Consider the following 15,635-nt stretch of genomic DNA (forward strand, 5'->3'; position numbering starts at 1 on the left):
GCATTATTCATAAGAACTCCAAACTGGCAACAATCCAAGTGTCCAACAGCATGGATAAATTAATTGTGCAGTTATACAGCAATGAGAAAGAATGGACTGTTGCCATATGCAGCAACATGTGTGACCCTCACAAACAAAACTGGAAGAAAGAAGAGTGTGTCCTGTATGATGCCTTTTATACAAAGTTTCAAAACAGGCAGAACTAGCCAGGAAAGAGGTTACTTTTGGGAGACAGAGGTAGTGACTGGGAAAGCACAGGAAGGCTTTTGCCATGCTAGGAGTGTTCAGTTTCTTGATCTGGGTGGTAGTTACACAGTGTGATTACCTTGTGAAAATTTATCCAGAAATACATTTACGGTTTGTACACTTTTTTATGTGGCTGTCATACCTAAATAAAACTTTACCTAAAATTTTGAAAGGACAGAATATATATATTTTTCTAAATGTAAAACTTTAGCTAATCCTTCGTAAAGTGAAAACCCATTCTCATTAGTGTCTGGGATAGACAAAGTTAATGTTCTATTTTATCTTCTATGTTTGGTTTCTGTTCTCTAACAACAAATGATTTTACTGCATTTCTCTTTTTTTTTCTTACTGTTCCCTTTGTCCCATTCATTCCCAATTCTGATACATCAGAAATGTGTTTGAGAAACTATTGCTATGACATAAAGTATGACATCAAATAGGGACTCTAGAAGGTACCTACTACACTAGTATGACCTCAGTTATAAAGCAACTGTTTTGTCAGCTTCTAGCTTTGATAAACCTGGAAGGCAATTGGGTACATGTATTTTGGTGCTGATGTTAAATTACACTTAATTTGAGTATTGGAAAGCTTATCCTCAATGTACAACTTGACAAATATATCAATTATTATTTTAGCACTTTAGAGCATTTAAAAATTACTTCTGTATCAATAGTAAGTTACTTTTAAGGTGCTTCACATAAATTTTTATTTAGTCTTAAACTTGGGTAGATAAATAGGAGACTTAAGCCCAAAGAAGTATACTACACAGAATCTGCATGTAAACATACACATTCCTTTGTTGGGAGGACATTGATTATCACAGAACATCTACATTTAACTTCTAGATGTCTGTAAGGCCTTTACTTTTAATTATTTTATTTTATTTTAAAAAATATTTATTTATTTATTTGGCTGTGCCGGGATAAATAAAGTTGCAGCATGCAGGATCTTTAGTTGCAGCATCTTTAGTTGCGGCATGCAGGGTCTTTAATTGCGGCACACAGGAATTAGTTCCCTGACGAGGGATTGAACGCGGGCGCCCTGCGTTGGGAGCGTAGAGTCTCAACCACTGGACCGCCAGGGAAGTCCCTGTAAGGTCTTTATTTTTAAAATCATGCTTTCTACTTTTTAATCTGTAATTTCTGTGAGCTTGGTTATATGATTTTGTAGCCTTTTTCAAGTTTTGTGACAATGGCTTTTAGATACCAGTAAATTTCCAGTTGTGGAAGTCCACCTTGTTAGCCTGATAGGGAACAGATAGGTAATGTGGAACATTTTAATGAAGTTGCAACATAAAATGTCCATTTTCCATTGGCTTATTTCAGATTTTTAGAGATGGTAAAGTTTGGAAACTGGGATCAAAACACTAGCAGCTTATATTTGGGGCACTGTAATGTAACTGGGACTGAAGCAGTCCTATCTGCTTCTGCCTGCCTTCTTCTTCTGTTCCTTTAACAAATGCATATTAAGTAAAAGATTTTCTAATCTTGGTAGCAGTGAGAATTGTAAAGACTGAGGGCAGTGATGAGCAGCAACATTTAAAAAAAATTTTATGTTTTGGGAGTTCCCTGGCGGTCCAGTGGTTAGGACTCGGAGCTTTCACTGCCATGGCCTGGGTTCAAACCCTGGTGGGGAAACTAAGATCCCGCAAACCGTGTTGTGTGGCCAAAAAAAATTTAAAAAAAAAAAATTTTCTGTCACATATAATTAGTTTTGAGTTACATAATTAGGTTTTATAATTAAGTAATTACATAACAATATTTATTTCCTTGGGTTAGTTGAATGTTTCTACTGTTCTCGTCATTGGTTATTTCCCTCCTGGAGACTCTAGCCAATCAGAAATCAATTTTTTAGTGAATTCAGAACATGAGTTTGTTAATTTCTAAGGCCTTATAGGTAATATATGGGACATATATTTGTTCCATATATTCTCACATTTAAATGTACCCAAGATAAAATCAGACATCTGTTTTTAATCCAACTTGAAATAAATAATCAAGTCTACTTCATTTAGCAGTTCAGTTATATACATATTCCAGATACTATTGCTTAAAGTATATTAATGTGGAAATATTCTTTTTCTTCCCACTCTTATTTCATGAAACACTTTTATTAAAAGTGTGCACATGCATAATTTAATTCTTTTTATGCCCCGCATTTTATTGTTTTACCTAGTCAGTGTTCCTGTAAGTTTACCCATGTAAATAAAACTTTTTTCAGTATTTTATTATGAAAGTTTTCAAACCTACAGCAAAGTTGAATTTTATAGTGAACATCCATTTACTCATCATTTAGATTCAACTGTTAACATTTTACTGAACTTGTTTTATCATGTCTTTATCCATCTGTCTGTCCTTTCTGCATACACTTAATCCATCAAATTTGGGGGATGCATTTCAAAGTAAACTGTGGACAACAGTACACTTTACATTACCTACCTAAACATGCATATCATTACCTAAAGTGCAATGTTTTTTTTTTTACAGTTTACTTGAAATGTGAAAATTACATATGTGAAATACAAAATCTTAAGTGTTCCTTTGCTGAGTTTTGATTTAATAATGTTCCTTTGTGTAGAGCTGCCCTAAGAGGTATTTAAGTTTTTTGGCTGACAGAATTGCATGAACTTAACTTTCTTTTTGTTGTCACTGTTTCCAGAGAGATTTGATCAATTCTTGGCTACATTCTGTAATATGTCCTAATTTTCTTTTTTTAAAAAAAATTATTTCATTTATTTTTGGCTGCATTGGGTCTTTGTTGCTATGTGTGGGCTTTCTCTAGTTGTGGCGAGCAGGGGCTGCTCTTCGTTGTGGTGCACAGCCTTCTCATTGTGGTGGCTTCTCTTGTGGAGCACGGGCTCTAGGCACGCAAGCTTCAGTAGTTGTGGCACGTGGGCTCAGTAGTTGTGGCTCACGGGCTCTAGAGCGCAGGCTCAGTAGTTGTGGCGCACGGGCTTAGTTGCTCCACGGCATGTGGGATCTTCTCAGACCAGGGCTTGAACCCGTGTCCCCTGCATTGGCAGGTGGATTCTTAACCACTGCGCCACCAGGGAAGTCCTGTCCTAATTTTCTGGGGCAGTTCCAGTTTCAGATATTTGACCCATTATTCCCGAAAGCCATTAAAATGACCCAGAAAAATTAATATTTCATTGAAAATTCAGTGAGTGAATTAAACCAATAAATGCTACAATACAGAGACATGTCATAAAACTTGAGGGATCAGAGTGAGGAAACCTCAGGGTTTTGAAAGCAGAAGTCCACCAGCCTAGTGGGTAATCAAATTTTTTAGTTAGGTGTGGTACTTTTCTAGTAAAAAGCATGTGATGCCAACAGGAGCGTAAAATTGAGATAGCAAAGTGGAATGTATATTATGTATGTGGTGCTTGCTTGCTGTGTGCCAAGTACTGTTCCAGGTGCTGGGAATAGAGCAGTGAATAAGACCAAAGTTTCTGTGCCCATGAAACTTGCATTCATACTAAGTTGATTGTGTCAGGAAATAATGGCATTGAATAGTTACATGTACCATTGTACTTAGTTACTTTGTTGGTAGGTTAATGTTTTAGTTGTTTTTGACTTTTTATAAGGGTAAAAATTAAGTATATGAAAGTAAACAAAATGATGTAATGAACTCCCAAGGACAGATCATTCAAATGGTAATTATCAACTCATGGTCAATGTTGTTTTGTCTATGCCTTCACCACTTTCCTCCCTCCTAGATTATTTTGAAGTAAATCCAAAAAACCTTATTTCAAATGAAAATATTTCAGTATGTGTTCCTAAAAGATAAAGATGCTTAAGGGGGTGCTTATATATTAAAATTTTTATTTTAAATAAAATGTTTTTGTGTTAAAATGGGTGCAAAGTATATTTTAAGGACAATGGAAAATAAATGTTCTTAAAGAAATGTAATCCTCATAATCTGTACCCAGTTAGTAATGAGACTAAACATTAGTGTGGGAAATTTGATGTAATTTATATATTGAATCAAAGAAACATCAAACTTGGTGCTTTTACTTAACTAAAATGAAAGTGTTTCTCATAACAGGTAGTTATATTAAATTGGAATTTATAGAAAATGAAGAAATAATTGGTTGTTTTGCAACAAAACACAATCACCATTTCAGATTTCAAAATTGCAAAACTAATTTGATATGTATCTTAATCTGATCAGATTTCTATTAGCACAAGCAAACTGTGAATAGTCCATATTTCAGAAATGCAGACAGCCTTGTGGTAGGAATTGTCTCGTCTCTAAGGTAATGACAATTACAAAAGTGTGGAAAACATAGAACTATAACTTTTCAAAAAAGTGGTTAAGTTTATATACATGTTTTTGCTTTCTGCGTCCTGCCAGAGTGGATAAATGATTAAGTAAAATGGGTTTTTAAATTTATCATTTTTTTTTAATGAACTACATGTACTTTTTATTTTTGGTCTGACTGATCATACCATTAATACTAACTTTGGAGAAGCAAGTCTGATGGATCCATTTGCATTTTAAATAATAGAAATGTTTCCATTCCATTGAGTTTATTTTTTAATTAATTTGAAAATGATCCTGTTGTCCTTAAAACCGCTCTATAACGTATTCTTCATAAGTCATAATTTTTATTTCTGATTTATGTATTATGGTGCCATTGTTTTCCAAAACATTTCTAAAAAGGAGGTTCCAAACATCAGTATCCGAAGCCTTGTGTACTTCCATTAGCATTTAGGAAGGAAAATTACATATTTATAGCTTAATTTAAGATTTGTACAAGAATTTCAAACAGTGGTGGTGTTTCCATTCAGATCTGGCTTTGTAAGTAATATAAAATACTGTTTGAACTTTCTTAATAATATAAGCTTTTGAAAAAGAAATTCTGAAATCTTTGCCTCTCATCATGGATTTTATTGGAAAGAAAAAAATTCTTGAATGGTATATCTGGATAAGCTATGAACTCTCTGAAAATACAGTCTTGCTTTGTCACAGACTCCTACAGTCATCTTCGTTTCCTTAAATCTTTTCATAGAATGAGGGAGCTTTCTTTAAGATTAGATGCCTACAGAGCAGAGAAGGTATAATGTTACTTATATTTGAAGACTTTCTCGAAACATAAAGGAAATGCCAATTTCATCTTCATTGCTAGATGTAAGAACTGTCATTAGGAGATTTTTTCTTTTGCTGATTAACAAGTTTGGAATGATTATTTTCATTTATATTATTTTGTAGAAACAATTTGTTAAATATATAACTAAATGTGACTTGAATTTTACTTCTTTGAAAGTTTTACCATATACATTTTAAAATCCTGAAATAACTTTGTAGTAATTTGGGGGAGTTGAACACAGGAACGGGCTGCTTGGTAAGGTAATAAGCTGTCTATTAATAGAAACGTTTAGGTGTATATGCTCACCCCACCATCCCTTCACCAAAGCATGTACAAACAAGGGTATTGTGGAGTGGAATTTTATGGTTTCCTGAAACTGGAGAAATCAGTGATTCTAATTTTATGTATAATAAATTTTGAAATAGAAAATGCTATAAATTGTAATGTTAATTTTGGCTTAATGCCAATTTTTTTTTAAGAAACTTTGTTTAGATTTAATTGAAATCTCTGTGAAAGATAGTGTTTAGAAGAAAGAGTCAATAAATTCATTTATGTACTATATTTTATGTAATCATACAGAATATATATTACAATTTAATGTCTAACATACTAAAGAAGGAAACCAAGTTGTATCCCCATGGAAAAAAATTAAGTAGGTCATTTTAACTGTCAAATAGATATGAACTATTGATTTTATCTTTTCCTAGCACATTGACAAATTTCCTACCCATTGGGAAATTTGAATTGGATGTAATTATTTATATCTGAATAGTTGTAGTTATTAATGCTAAAAAGTAATGTAAGGAAATAGACACTTTGAGGAATTTAGTGTTTCACTTAGACTTGCAAAAATAGTAATCAAAATAGCAAACATTTTTTGAGTACTTAGTGTGTCCTGCTGTGCTAAATGTTTTACAATTTGGTTTTTATTTAATCCTCACAACTCCATGAGGTAGGTACTAGTATTAATCTCATTTTGCAGATAATGAAACTGAGACTTAAGGTGGTAAAATAACCAGCCCCGAACGTTGGGCATTATATTTTGGTTTTTCATTTTGTCAAATTAATTAACTCATATTGATCATATCTTATACTTAGATAGCATGCCAGTTTCTTTCACATATACCTCATCTGATATTGATAAGCATAGCAAGAGTGCTTAAGACCAGATTGTTTACAGTTACATGTTCTGTAGCTCTCCAGTTCTTCTTGTTGATAATCATTTTTGTTTAGTTATTTTACAGCAGCTTCTTGTCTAAGACAGGTGTTCTTCTCCCTCTGTCCAGTTTCCCAACTCCCACTAAGAATCCATTCAGCTGCTAAAACTTTAAAACATTAACGTATTATTTTGAAAATTAGTTCAGATTTTATAACGAGTTTTATTTTGCTTCAAAACTCATGATATCAAAGTCTCTCCTTTCCAGTGCTGCTGGAGAAATGGCAAAATGTTTTCTCTAGATCTTTCTAGCTCAGTATTACCTCCCTATTTGCTGTTGGTTATGTGTAAAAATCTTATATTTCTTCTGAACAGTACTTCAAACACAGTAGACCAAAGATGTGTGCTATCTTAAATGGTTTTACTTATAAAATTCCTAGACAGTTAGGGATTAGAGCTACTGTAACATTCTCACTTTTGTAGTTTATTTTTTTATTAAAACAATAATATTGTACTTTTTCTTTTACTTATGATTGGTTTTTTGCATTGCTGCATGTTACTTTAAACACCTGGCTTTCTTCATTGAACAGTTTTATTTCCTTTAATTCATGTGAAGACCTTACTATTAGTTATATTCATGTTATTTCATTAATGCATTTTTGTTTGTTTATACATTTACTCTATTTGATTAAGGATAAGAACTCCTGTGCTTTTTAAAAAACCTTTCCAAAACCAAATAGAGAAGTTAGTGATTTTTATATATTTCTTTTTGTCTGTTTTAGGATGGCTACCATAGACTAGTTAATATTGTGCCAAAGAAACCACCACTGCTAGACAGACCTGGTGAAGGAAGCTACAGTAGATATTACAGTCATGTTGATTACCGAGAATATGACGAGGGCCGCAGTTTATCTCATGATCGAAGAAGTGGTCCACCTCACAGAGGAGTATGTAAATTTCCCCCATGTACTAATTGTTATTTTTTATAAGTTTAAAAAATCATGTAATTTTTGGAATTTATGGGACTGGCCATGAAGGCAGTTGAATAAACACTTCCTGCTTGATGCTCTGTTGACTTGCCTGCTGGAGCTGTCAAATGGGAACTGGTAGTCAAGAATCTTGGGTTGCTGGACAAAGTGGGTAAGCCCTCTGGATAGCTCTATCTAAATGACATTAATTCCAACTAGCCTGCTTTTTTATCCCCTAAATTGGCAAGGATTTGCAGAACCAGATAAAGGTAATCTTATCTATTGCTTTTGTATTTAATAAGTGATAACCAGGTAGTTATCTTTTACTGGATGTGCCCACTTACAATTACTTTATTTTTATCATGATGAAATGCTGTGGGTAAGATTGGGTTAAGGTTGTTGAGACTCAGTCTCATTTTTGTTATTATTAAAGTCTACTTCCTAACTCAGATTAGAAAGCCCTCAAAACATTGCCTTTCCTATAATAAGCACTTTTTAAGTGTTAGCCATTATTGCTATTATTATTATGTTTTTTCTCTTGATCATCCTTAGTAATCTAGAAGTATATATTTAATGTTGCAATAATCTGTTATTGAACTTGATTAAACTATTCCTTGATGCACTTCCTTTGACCTAGCTTGCATGTTTATAACATTCCTTTGCTAAACCATTTTCCTACATTTTCTCCTTTTTCTCCTTCCCTTCTCTATAATGTTGTAATTAGCAGTACATATTCAGACATTGCTTATGCTAAATTTGACCTCACAGTAGCCATTGGAATTAGTTTCCTTACTTTACACCTGAGGAAATGGAGCTAAGGTGATTTACCCAAGATGAGTATGTATGGGAGTTTAGTTCTCTTACTACCACATCATTGTGACCCTTGACAATTCTAAAGTGGCAGTGAGACTATTCAATATTTTCTTGTGTTTGTTTTTAGGTTTGAGGTGTTATAGCTTCCTTACTTCTCAATAGAATTGATTTTTATTTTGTTCAATTTTAAATGTCATGCTGTTCCTTTAGGAAGAAGGGTTTGGTATTGAAAAGTAAATACTATGTGTTATCTCTATTTTAGAAATACTGGATTTTGCCATCAGAGCCATTCTTCCAGGTAGTCTCAAGGAGAAACAGTTTGGCCTTTGCATAAACAGTTGTTATCCCTCTTAGGAAAACCCTGTGGCCATTTAGTGTAGACAGGGAATTTTGGATTCATTGGGCCAGTTTGTATTTGAAGCCATATGGACAAGATTATTTTCTAAAACCTTGCAGCATAATAGTGCCTCGATAATATTTTTTACTATTGTTGTTACAAATTGTGTTTATTCATACTTGACACATTTTCTCTTTAAATTTTCTTCAAACAAGCAAGCAGGCCCACTTGAGATCCTTAGGATTCTCATGACGCTAATTCTTACCTAGAGTTCAGTTAGTATAAAGCAAACTGCTTACTTGATCCAATATTCTATTATAGCTATTGAGTTTTTTCTTTTGTTTGTTAATAGTTGAATGTTGGGAAGGAAAATGATGAATACATTTTACTTATGTAAGAATAGAGTACGTGATGCTAAAGAGGAGGATGAAGATAGTATTTATTTTAGGTAAATCAGTGTTTCTGATTGTAGGTAATGCACATGTTACAGTGGTCCCTCGATATCAGGGGATTAGTTCCAGGACCCACCAGGATACCAAAACCTGAGGTTGCTCAAGTCCCTTATATAAAATGGCATACTATTTGCATATAACCTATGCATATCTTCCGTATACTTTAAATCATCTCTAGATTATTTATAATAGCTAATACAACATAGTGCTATGTAAATAGTTGCTGGCATGCAGCAAATTTAAGTTTTGCTTTTTGGAACTTTCTAGAATTCCCCCTTCCCCAGTATTTTTGAGCCGATGCAGAACCTGTGGGTATGGACGGCTGATTGTACATTGTTCTTTGTATAATTTTAAAGTAATTGAGTGTGGATTACCATGTGGTTCTTTTATATGTACCTTTTCCAAATTTGTTTTAGAGGTCAAAGTGTGCTTTCTTTGATTAATTTTAAACTTAGTGCCACATCTTGTTCTAATATAGCTTATCAGTAAGTGTTGATTTCTTATTATATTGTTTCCAGTTGTGGTTTTTAATGGGAGGTAGGTTGAGGAAAGGAAACTTGAACAAGAAAAGTGACAAGTTCTTCATTGGGCTTGAATATGAAAATTGCTGAGCAAACTTGACAGAGGAAGAATAAAATGAAAGGTCGAGAAATGTGTGCTTGGCTAAATTTAAATTGAACCTTTGTTCTCGAACAGACTTTCTATGTTGTGAATGTTGGCATGTGCTTTTGGTAATAAGGCTGTTTGGGCCTACCAAAGAAATACTTTAAGTATTTTAATAGAGATAAATGGTACCACAGGTTGTCAGTCTACCAAATTAGTTGTTGAAATGGTTGACTTGCAGTATCCTTTTTACTTTTTTATGCCTTTGAAGCTCAGAGAAATTTAGAAAGGTGTCTTTGCCCTCATATTATTTTGGTCTTAGAGACTAGTTTCCAGTAGTTCTGTTAGATACATATATACCCTACCTGACCAAAATAATGTAAATGAATATCTAAGTAACGTTTTTCTGTTACAGGATGAATCTGGCTATCGGTGGACTAGAGATGATCATTCTGCAAGCCGACAGCCTGAATACAGGTAAAAAGATAAAAATAATATAATTACTTTGATATTTGCCTCACTGAGATGCCTGCTATTGAAATCTAACCTCAAGGCACATCAATGAAATATTTAATAGGATTTAAAAATTTGAAAGCAACTAGCATTATGTTCTTTTTGTGACTGTGTAATATATTAATGGCACTAATAGCTAGAGTTCTGTATCTCTTGGCATTTTGTAATTGACAGTAAAAATATATATTTAAAAATATTTAAACTCTTGTTATATTCTTCTCTAATTATTTAATTATTCTTAATGAGTCATGTGGATTATAAGGTATGTATTTGCTTAATTAGAAAATAAGGCATTTTTTCCAGAAGTATCCTTCTTGAAAATATTTGAGTCATTACAAATTGCCTCCTATTAAAAAGCATCTCTCAGTTGCTTTATTTTGATCAATTAAGTTCTGTTAGGAAAACGCATTTTGGAAGGACCTCGATCATTGTTAGCTTTGGTTACTTAATAGAGGCATTTGATAGAATAGTTAGAAAAAAAAGATGGACATATTTAACCAGGTTGATAGTTGTTTTTTTTAAATGATTTCACTCTGGTAGTGTTGGAAGTTGTAAAAGGAGCCTTTTAAAGATCTCTTGTAGACTGTCAGACAAGAACCCCAAACTCATGGAGAATGGCAAGGAGTAACTGCCACAGCTCCATAGGTGCCAGAAGTAGACAGCTGGATTCAGTGGATAAGAGCAGGGCAGTTAATTACTCATAGCACAGCAGTCAGAAGGGGCATCAGCATAGCAGTATTGGTTTCCTGACCCCAGGTCCCACAGGGTGATGTGATTGGCAGAGATGGTGGCTATGCATTGCAGCTAAGGAACCCAGAGTTAAGTGCTAGGTACCTTTTGTTGCAATCAGGAAGCAAGCCAGTCCTTTCCCAGGGAGTAAGCAGTCACATGGTAATTATGCTGTGGTCACCTTGACCTGCTGAACTGTCTCTTGACCAGTTACAAAAACTCTTCAGTATCACTGGATGGTTAGGTCTTTCAGTTTGGTATGTATGGCAGGCATGTACAGGGATGTTCAGAACTCATGGCAGACTGCCTCTCAAAAGAAGCAGCAGAGATAATAGATGCTGAAAAATACTTTGATAAAATTTAACACTCAGTAATTATAAAAACTGTCAGCCAGCTAGGAATAGAAGAGAATTTCCTTTATTTGATAGGCATTTGCTATACTGAATGGTAAAGTTAGAAGCATTCGCCTTAAAACCAGAACAAAGCAACAATGCCTGTTTTCACTGCTTCTATTCGTTGTGGTAATGGTGGTCTCAACACCTTCAGTAAGACAAGAAAAGTGAAGGTTAAGGGTTAGAAGGAAAGAAACAAAACTATTTACAGATTGTATAATTATCTATGCAGGAAATCCAAAGCAGTCTATAAACTATAGAACTACTAGAATATTAGCAAAGTTCAGTATAATAAAATCAACTATCAGCAGCATAAATTAGATAGCGTAATTTAAAAACACTATAGCAGGGACTTCCCTGGTGGCGCAGTGGTTTAGACTCTGCCTGCCAATGCAGGGGATACAGGTTTAAGCCCTGGTCCGGGAAGATCCCACATGCCACGGAGTTACTAAGCCCATGTGCCACAACTACTGAGCCTGCGCTCTAGAGCCCTCAAGCCACAACTACTGAGCCTGCATGCCACAACTACTGAAGCCCGCACGCCTAGAGCCTGTGCTCTGCAACAAGAAAAGCCACCTCAATGAGAAGCCCACGCACCTCAACAAAGAGTAACCCCGGCTCGCTGCAACTACAGAAAGCTCATGCGCAGCAACGAAGACCCAACACAGCCAATATATATATATATATATAAATAAATTAATTACAAAAATACTATAGCAGGAAAACTATAAGGAGTAATAAGAATAAATTTAACTGAAGTGTGTGAGACCTATTTAGATGAAATTACAAGTCATTTCTAAAGAACATTTTAAAGTCCTGAGTAAAAGGAGCAACACAGCATCCTTGGCTATGAAGAGACAATATCACAAATATGTCATTTCTCTTCAAATTCAGGTGTGAATTCAATGTGGTTCCAGTCTAAATTCCAGGATTTTTTTTTGTTTTTTGCATAGAAGTTGGCAAACTGATTCTAAAGTTAATATGAAGAGTGAAGGGCCAAATAGCAAAAATAGTATTGAAAAACGTGTGAAGACTGAATATGCCATATATCAAAACTTATTAAAGCTGTAGTAATGTAAACAGTGAAACAGAATAGGGAATCTGGAAGCAAACCTAGATATTGAAAAACATGTGAAGACTGAATATGCCATATATCAAAACTTATTAAAGCTGTAGTAATGTAAACAGTGAAACAGAATAGGGAATCTGGAAGCAAACCTAGATATTGAAAAACATGTGAAGACTGAATATGCCATATATCAAAACTTATTAAAGCTGTAATAATGTAGACAGTGAAACAGAATAGGGAATCTGGAAGCAAACCTAGATATTGAAAAACATGTGAAGACTGAATATGCTATATATCAAAACTTATTAAAGCTATAGTAATGTAAACAGTGAAATAGAATAGGGAATCTGGAAGCAAACCTAGATATGTCTAGGAATTTAGGATATTAGTAGTATTAAAAATCAAATGGGGAAAGAATGAACTTTTTAATAAATAGTACTAGGACAAACTGCTATACATTTGGGGGAAAAATGTGAATTTGGAAGCCTGGCATGTCAACATAAATAATCTGATATAATAGAGACCTGAATATGAAAATCAAAATTAAAAAAGCACAGCTTTTGGTTAGGTTAGTTAATGGTTTATATTTCTCCCTAAATAAACAGCTCTTTTGTTTTTTGAAACAGCTCTTGGATTATTTTAATTCTATTGTTTTTCAGTGTTTAAAATAAGAGTTTGTTTTTATCTTTCTTCTTTTTGTCTTTTTTAGCATTTTTTTCCCTGTGCCTGTGTATAATTTTACATAAATGAAATAAAATCGTATATGTGACTCCTCAATCTTAACAGCTATGTTAACAGCTTGGTGTATATTCTACTTTTCTCCATATTCATAGACATTTTGGGTATTTGATTTTTGTTTATGAGATCATGTTATACACACTTTTCTCTAAGTTGCTTTTCTCCTTCAGAGGCTTGTGAAAATCCCTCCAAGTTATTTGGTTTAACTTTAATTTGAATCATTTTAGTGGCCAAGTAATGTTCCATTTTGTGGCTATACCAAATAATTTAGTTGTTCACCTATTGATGAATATTCATGCTGTTTCCAGTACAAAACAGTGCTGCAATAAATCTGAGTACATAATATCTTTAAGAAACAGTACTTTGGTTTCTATGGGATAGATTGCCAAAAGTGGAGTTTCTGGGTCAAAGGGCATATATATTTAAAATTTTAATAGATGTTTCCAGTTTGCCTTCTAAAGGCCTAAAACCCTTATGCTTTCATTTAAAAAATCTAATATATTAATTCAAGTTTAATTTGTTTTTCTTTTTTATTTCTCATTGGTGAAGCAGTTTTAATTTTTTAATTTTTAATTTTTTAAATTTTTATTGGAGTATAGTTGATTTACAATGTTGTGTTAGTTTCAGGTGTACAGCAAAGTGAATCAGTTATACATATATCCACTTTTTTTTTTTTCAGATTCTTTCCCCATATAGGCCATTACAGAGTATTGAATAGAGTTCCCTGTGCTATACAGCAGGTTGTTATTAGTTATCTATTTTATATATAGTATTGTAAATGTCAATCCCAACCTCCCAATTTAACCCCCCCAGTCCACTGGTAACCATAAGTTTGCTTTCTACATCCGTGACTTTACTTCTGTTTTGTAAATAATTTCATTTGTACTCTTTTTTTTAGACTCCACATATAAGATTTAGATTCCACAAATATCATGATATTTGTCTTTCTGTGTCTGACTTACTTCACTCAGTATGACAGTCTCTAGGTTCATCCATGTTGCTGCAGATGGCATTATTTTGTTCTTTTTTATGGCTGAGTAATATTCCATTGTATGTATATGTACTATATCTTCTTTACCCATTCCTCTGTTGATGGACATTTAGGTTGCTTCCATGTCCTGGCTATTGTAAATAGCTCTGCAATGAACATTGGAGTGAATGTATCTTTTCGAGTTATGGTTTTCTCTGGGTATATGCCCAGGAGTGGGATTGCTGAGTCATATGGTAGTTCTATTTTTAGTTTTTTAAGGAACCTCCATACTGTTCTCCATAGTGGCTATACCAATTTACATTCCTGCCAGCAGTGTAGGAGGATTCCCTTTTCTCCACACCCTTTCCGCATTTATTGTTTGTAGATGTTTTTGTTGATAGCCATTCTTACCGATGTGAAGTGTTTTTCTTATTTATTAACATAAGTAAAGTTTTGAAATTTCCTTTAAGCATTGTTGTAACTGTATCCCACTGATTCAGATATGTAGCAATTTTATACTGATTCTGACATAGTATATTCTAGTTATTCTGTGATCAGAGAATGTTGCCTGTATTCTTACTCTACTGTTTGAAATTCATTGATCATTAGTTGATCAGTTTTCTTATCTGTACCATGAGCATTAAAATAAGATATTTTCTTTTTGAATATTTTCTGGATATATACATGCACCTCAGTGTTCATAGAAGCACTATTTATAATAGCTAAGACGTGGAAGCAACCCAAGTGCCCATCAACAGACGAATGAATTAAGAAGACATGGTATATATATATACAATAGAATATTACTGAACTATAAAAAAAGAATGAAATACTGCCATTTGCAGCAACGTGGATGGACCTAGAGAATATTATGCTAGGTGAAGTAAGTCAGAGAAAGACAAGTGCTATATCACTTAAATGTGGAAACTAACAAATAATGCAAAGGAATGTATATACAAGACAGAAACGATTCACTGTTATAGAAAACAAACTGGTTACCAAAGGGGAGAGGAAAGGTGGAAGGGACAAATTAGAGGTATGGGATTAACAGATACAAACTACTGTGTATCAGTATAAAACAGATAAAAAAATAACTATATACTGGGTTGGCCAAAAGGTTCATTCATTTTTTTTTCCGTAAGATGGCTCTAGTAGAACTTAGTTGTCTTTAACGTCATTCGAGACAGTTTTGTTAGATTGTATGTGACCGCTGTCATATCAGCGTGCATTAAAACAAAAGACATCAAAATTGGTGAATTTTTATGTAGCCATTTTAATACTGAAGATGGAAGAAAAAAAGCAACATTTTCGGCATATTATGCTTTATTATTTCAAGAAAGGTGAAAATGCAACTGAAACGCAAAAAAGATTTATGCACTATATGGAGAAGGTGCTGTGACTGACTGAACGTGTCAAAAGTGGTTTGCGAAGTTTCCTGTTTGAGATTTCTCGCTGGACGATGCTCCACTCGCGGGTAGACCATTTGAAGTTGATAGTGATCAAATTGAGACATTAATTGAGAACAATCAACATTATACCACATGGGAGATAGCTGACAT

The 15,635-nt window shown here is 33.8% G+C and overlaps 1 protein-coding gene across 8 annotated transcripts in view; it reads left to right on the forward strand.

Moving 5' to 3' along the window:
- Positions 1-15,635, forward strand: part of PPHLN1 (periphilin 1) — a gene marked incomplete at its 5' end in the record, with an annotated part of 123,534 nt that overhangs the window by 4,797 nt on the left and 103,102 nt on the right. For 4 of the 8 annotated variants that reach the window (XM_079715988.1, XM_079715989.1, XM_079715990.1 and 1 more), the window contains 2 exons: positions 7,275-7,439; positions 10,081-10,142. In XM_079715988.1, the coding sequence (XP_079572114.1) occupies positions 7,275-7,439; positions 10,081-10,142 (227 nt within the window). The remainder of the gene's footprint in view (positions 1-7,274; positions 7,440-10,080; positions 10,143-15,635) is intronic. The other 4 variants (XM_079715992.1, XM_079715994.1, XM_079715993.1 and 1 more) reach the window with 1 other exon arrangement.

This window comes from Hyperoodon ampullatus, assembly GCF_949752795.1.
Source record: "Hyperoodon ampullatus genome assembly, chromosome: 11".
Lineage (NCBI taxonomy): Eukaryota > Metazoa > Chordata > Mammalia > Artiodactyla > Ziphiidae > Hyperoodon > Hyperoodon ampullatus.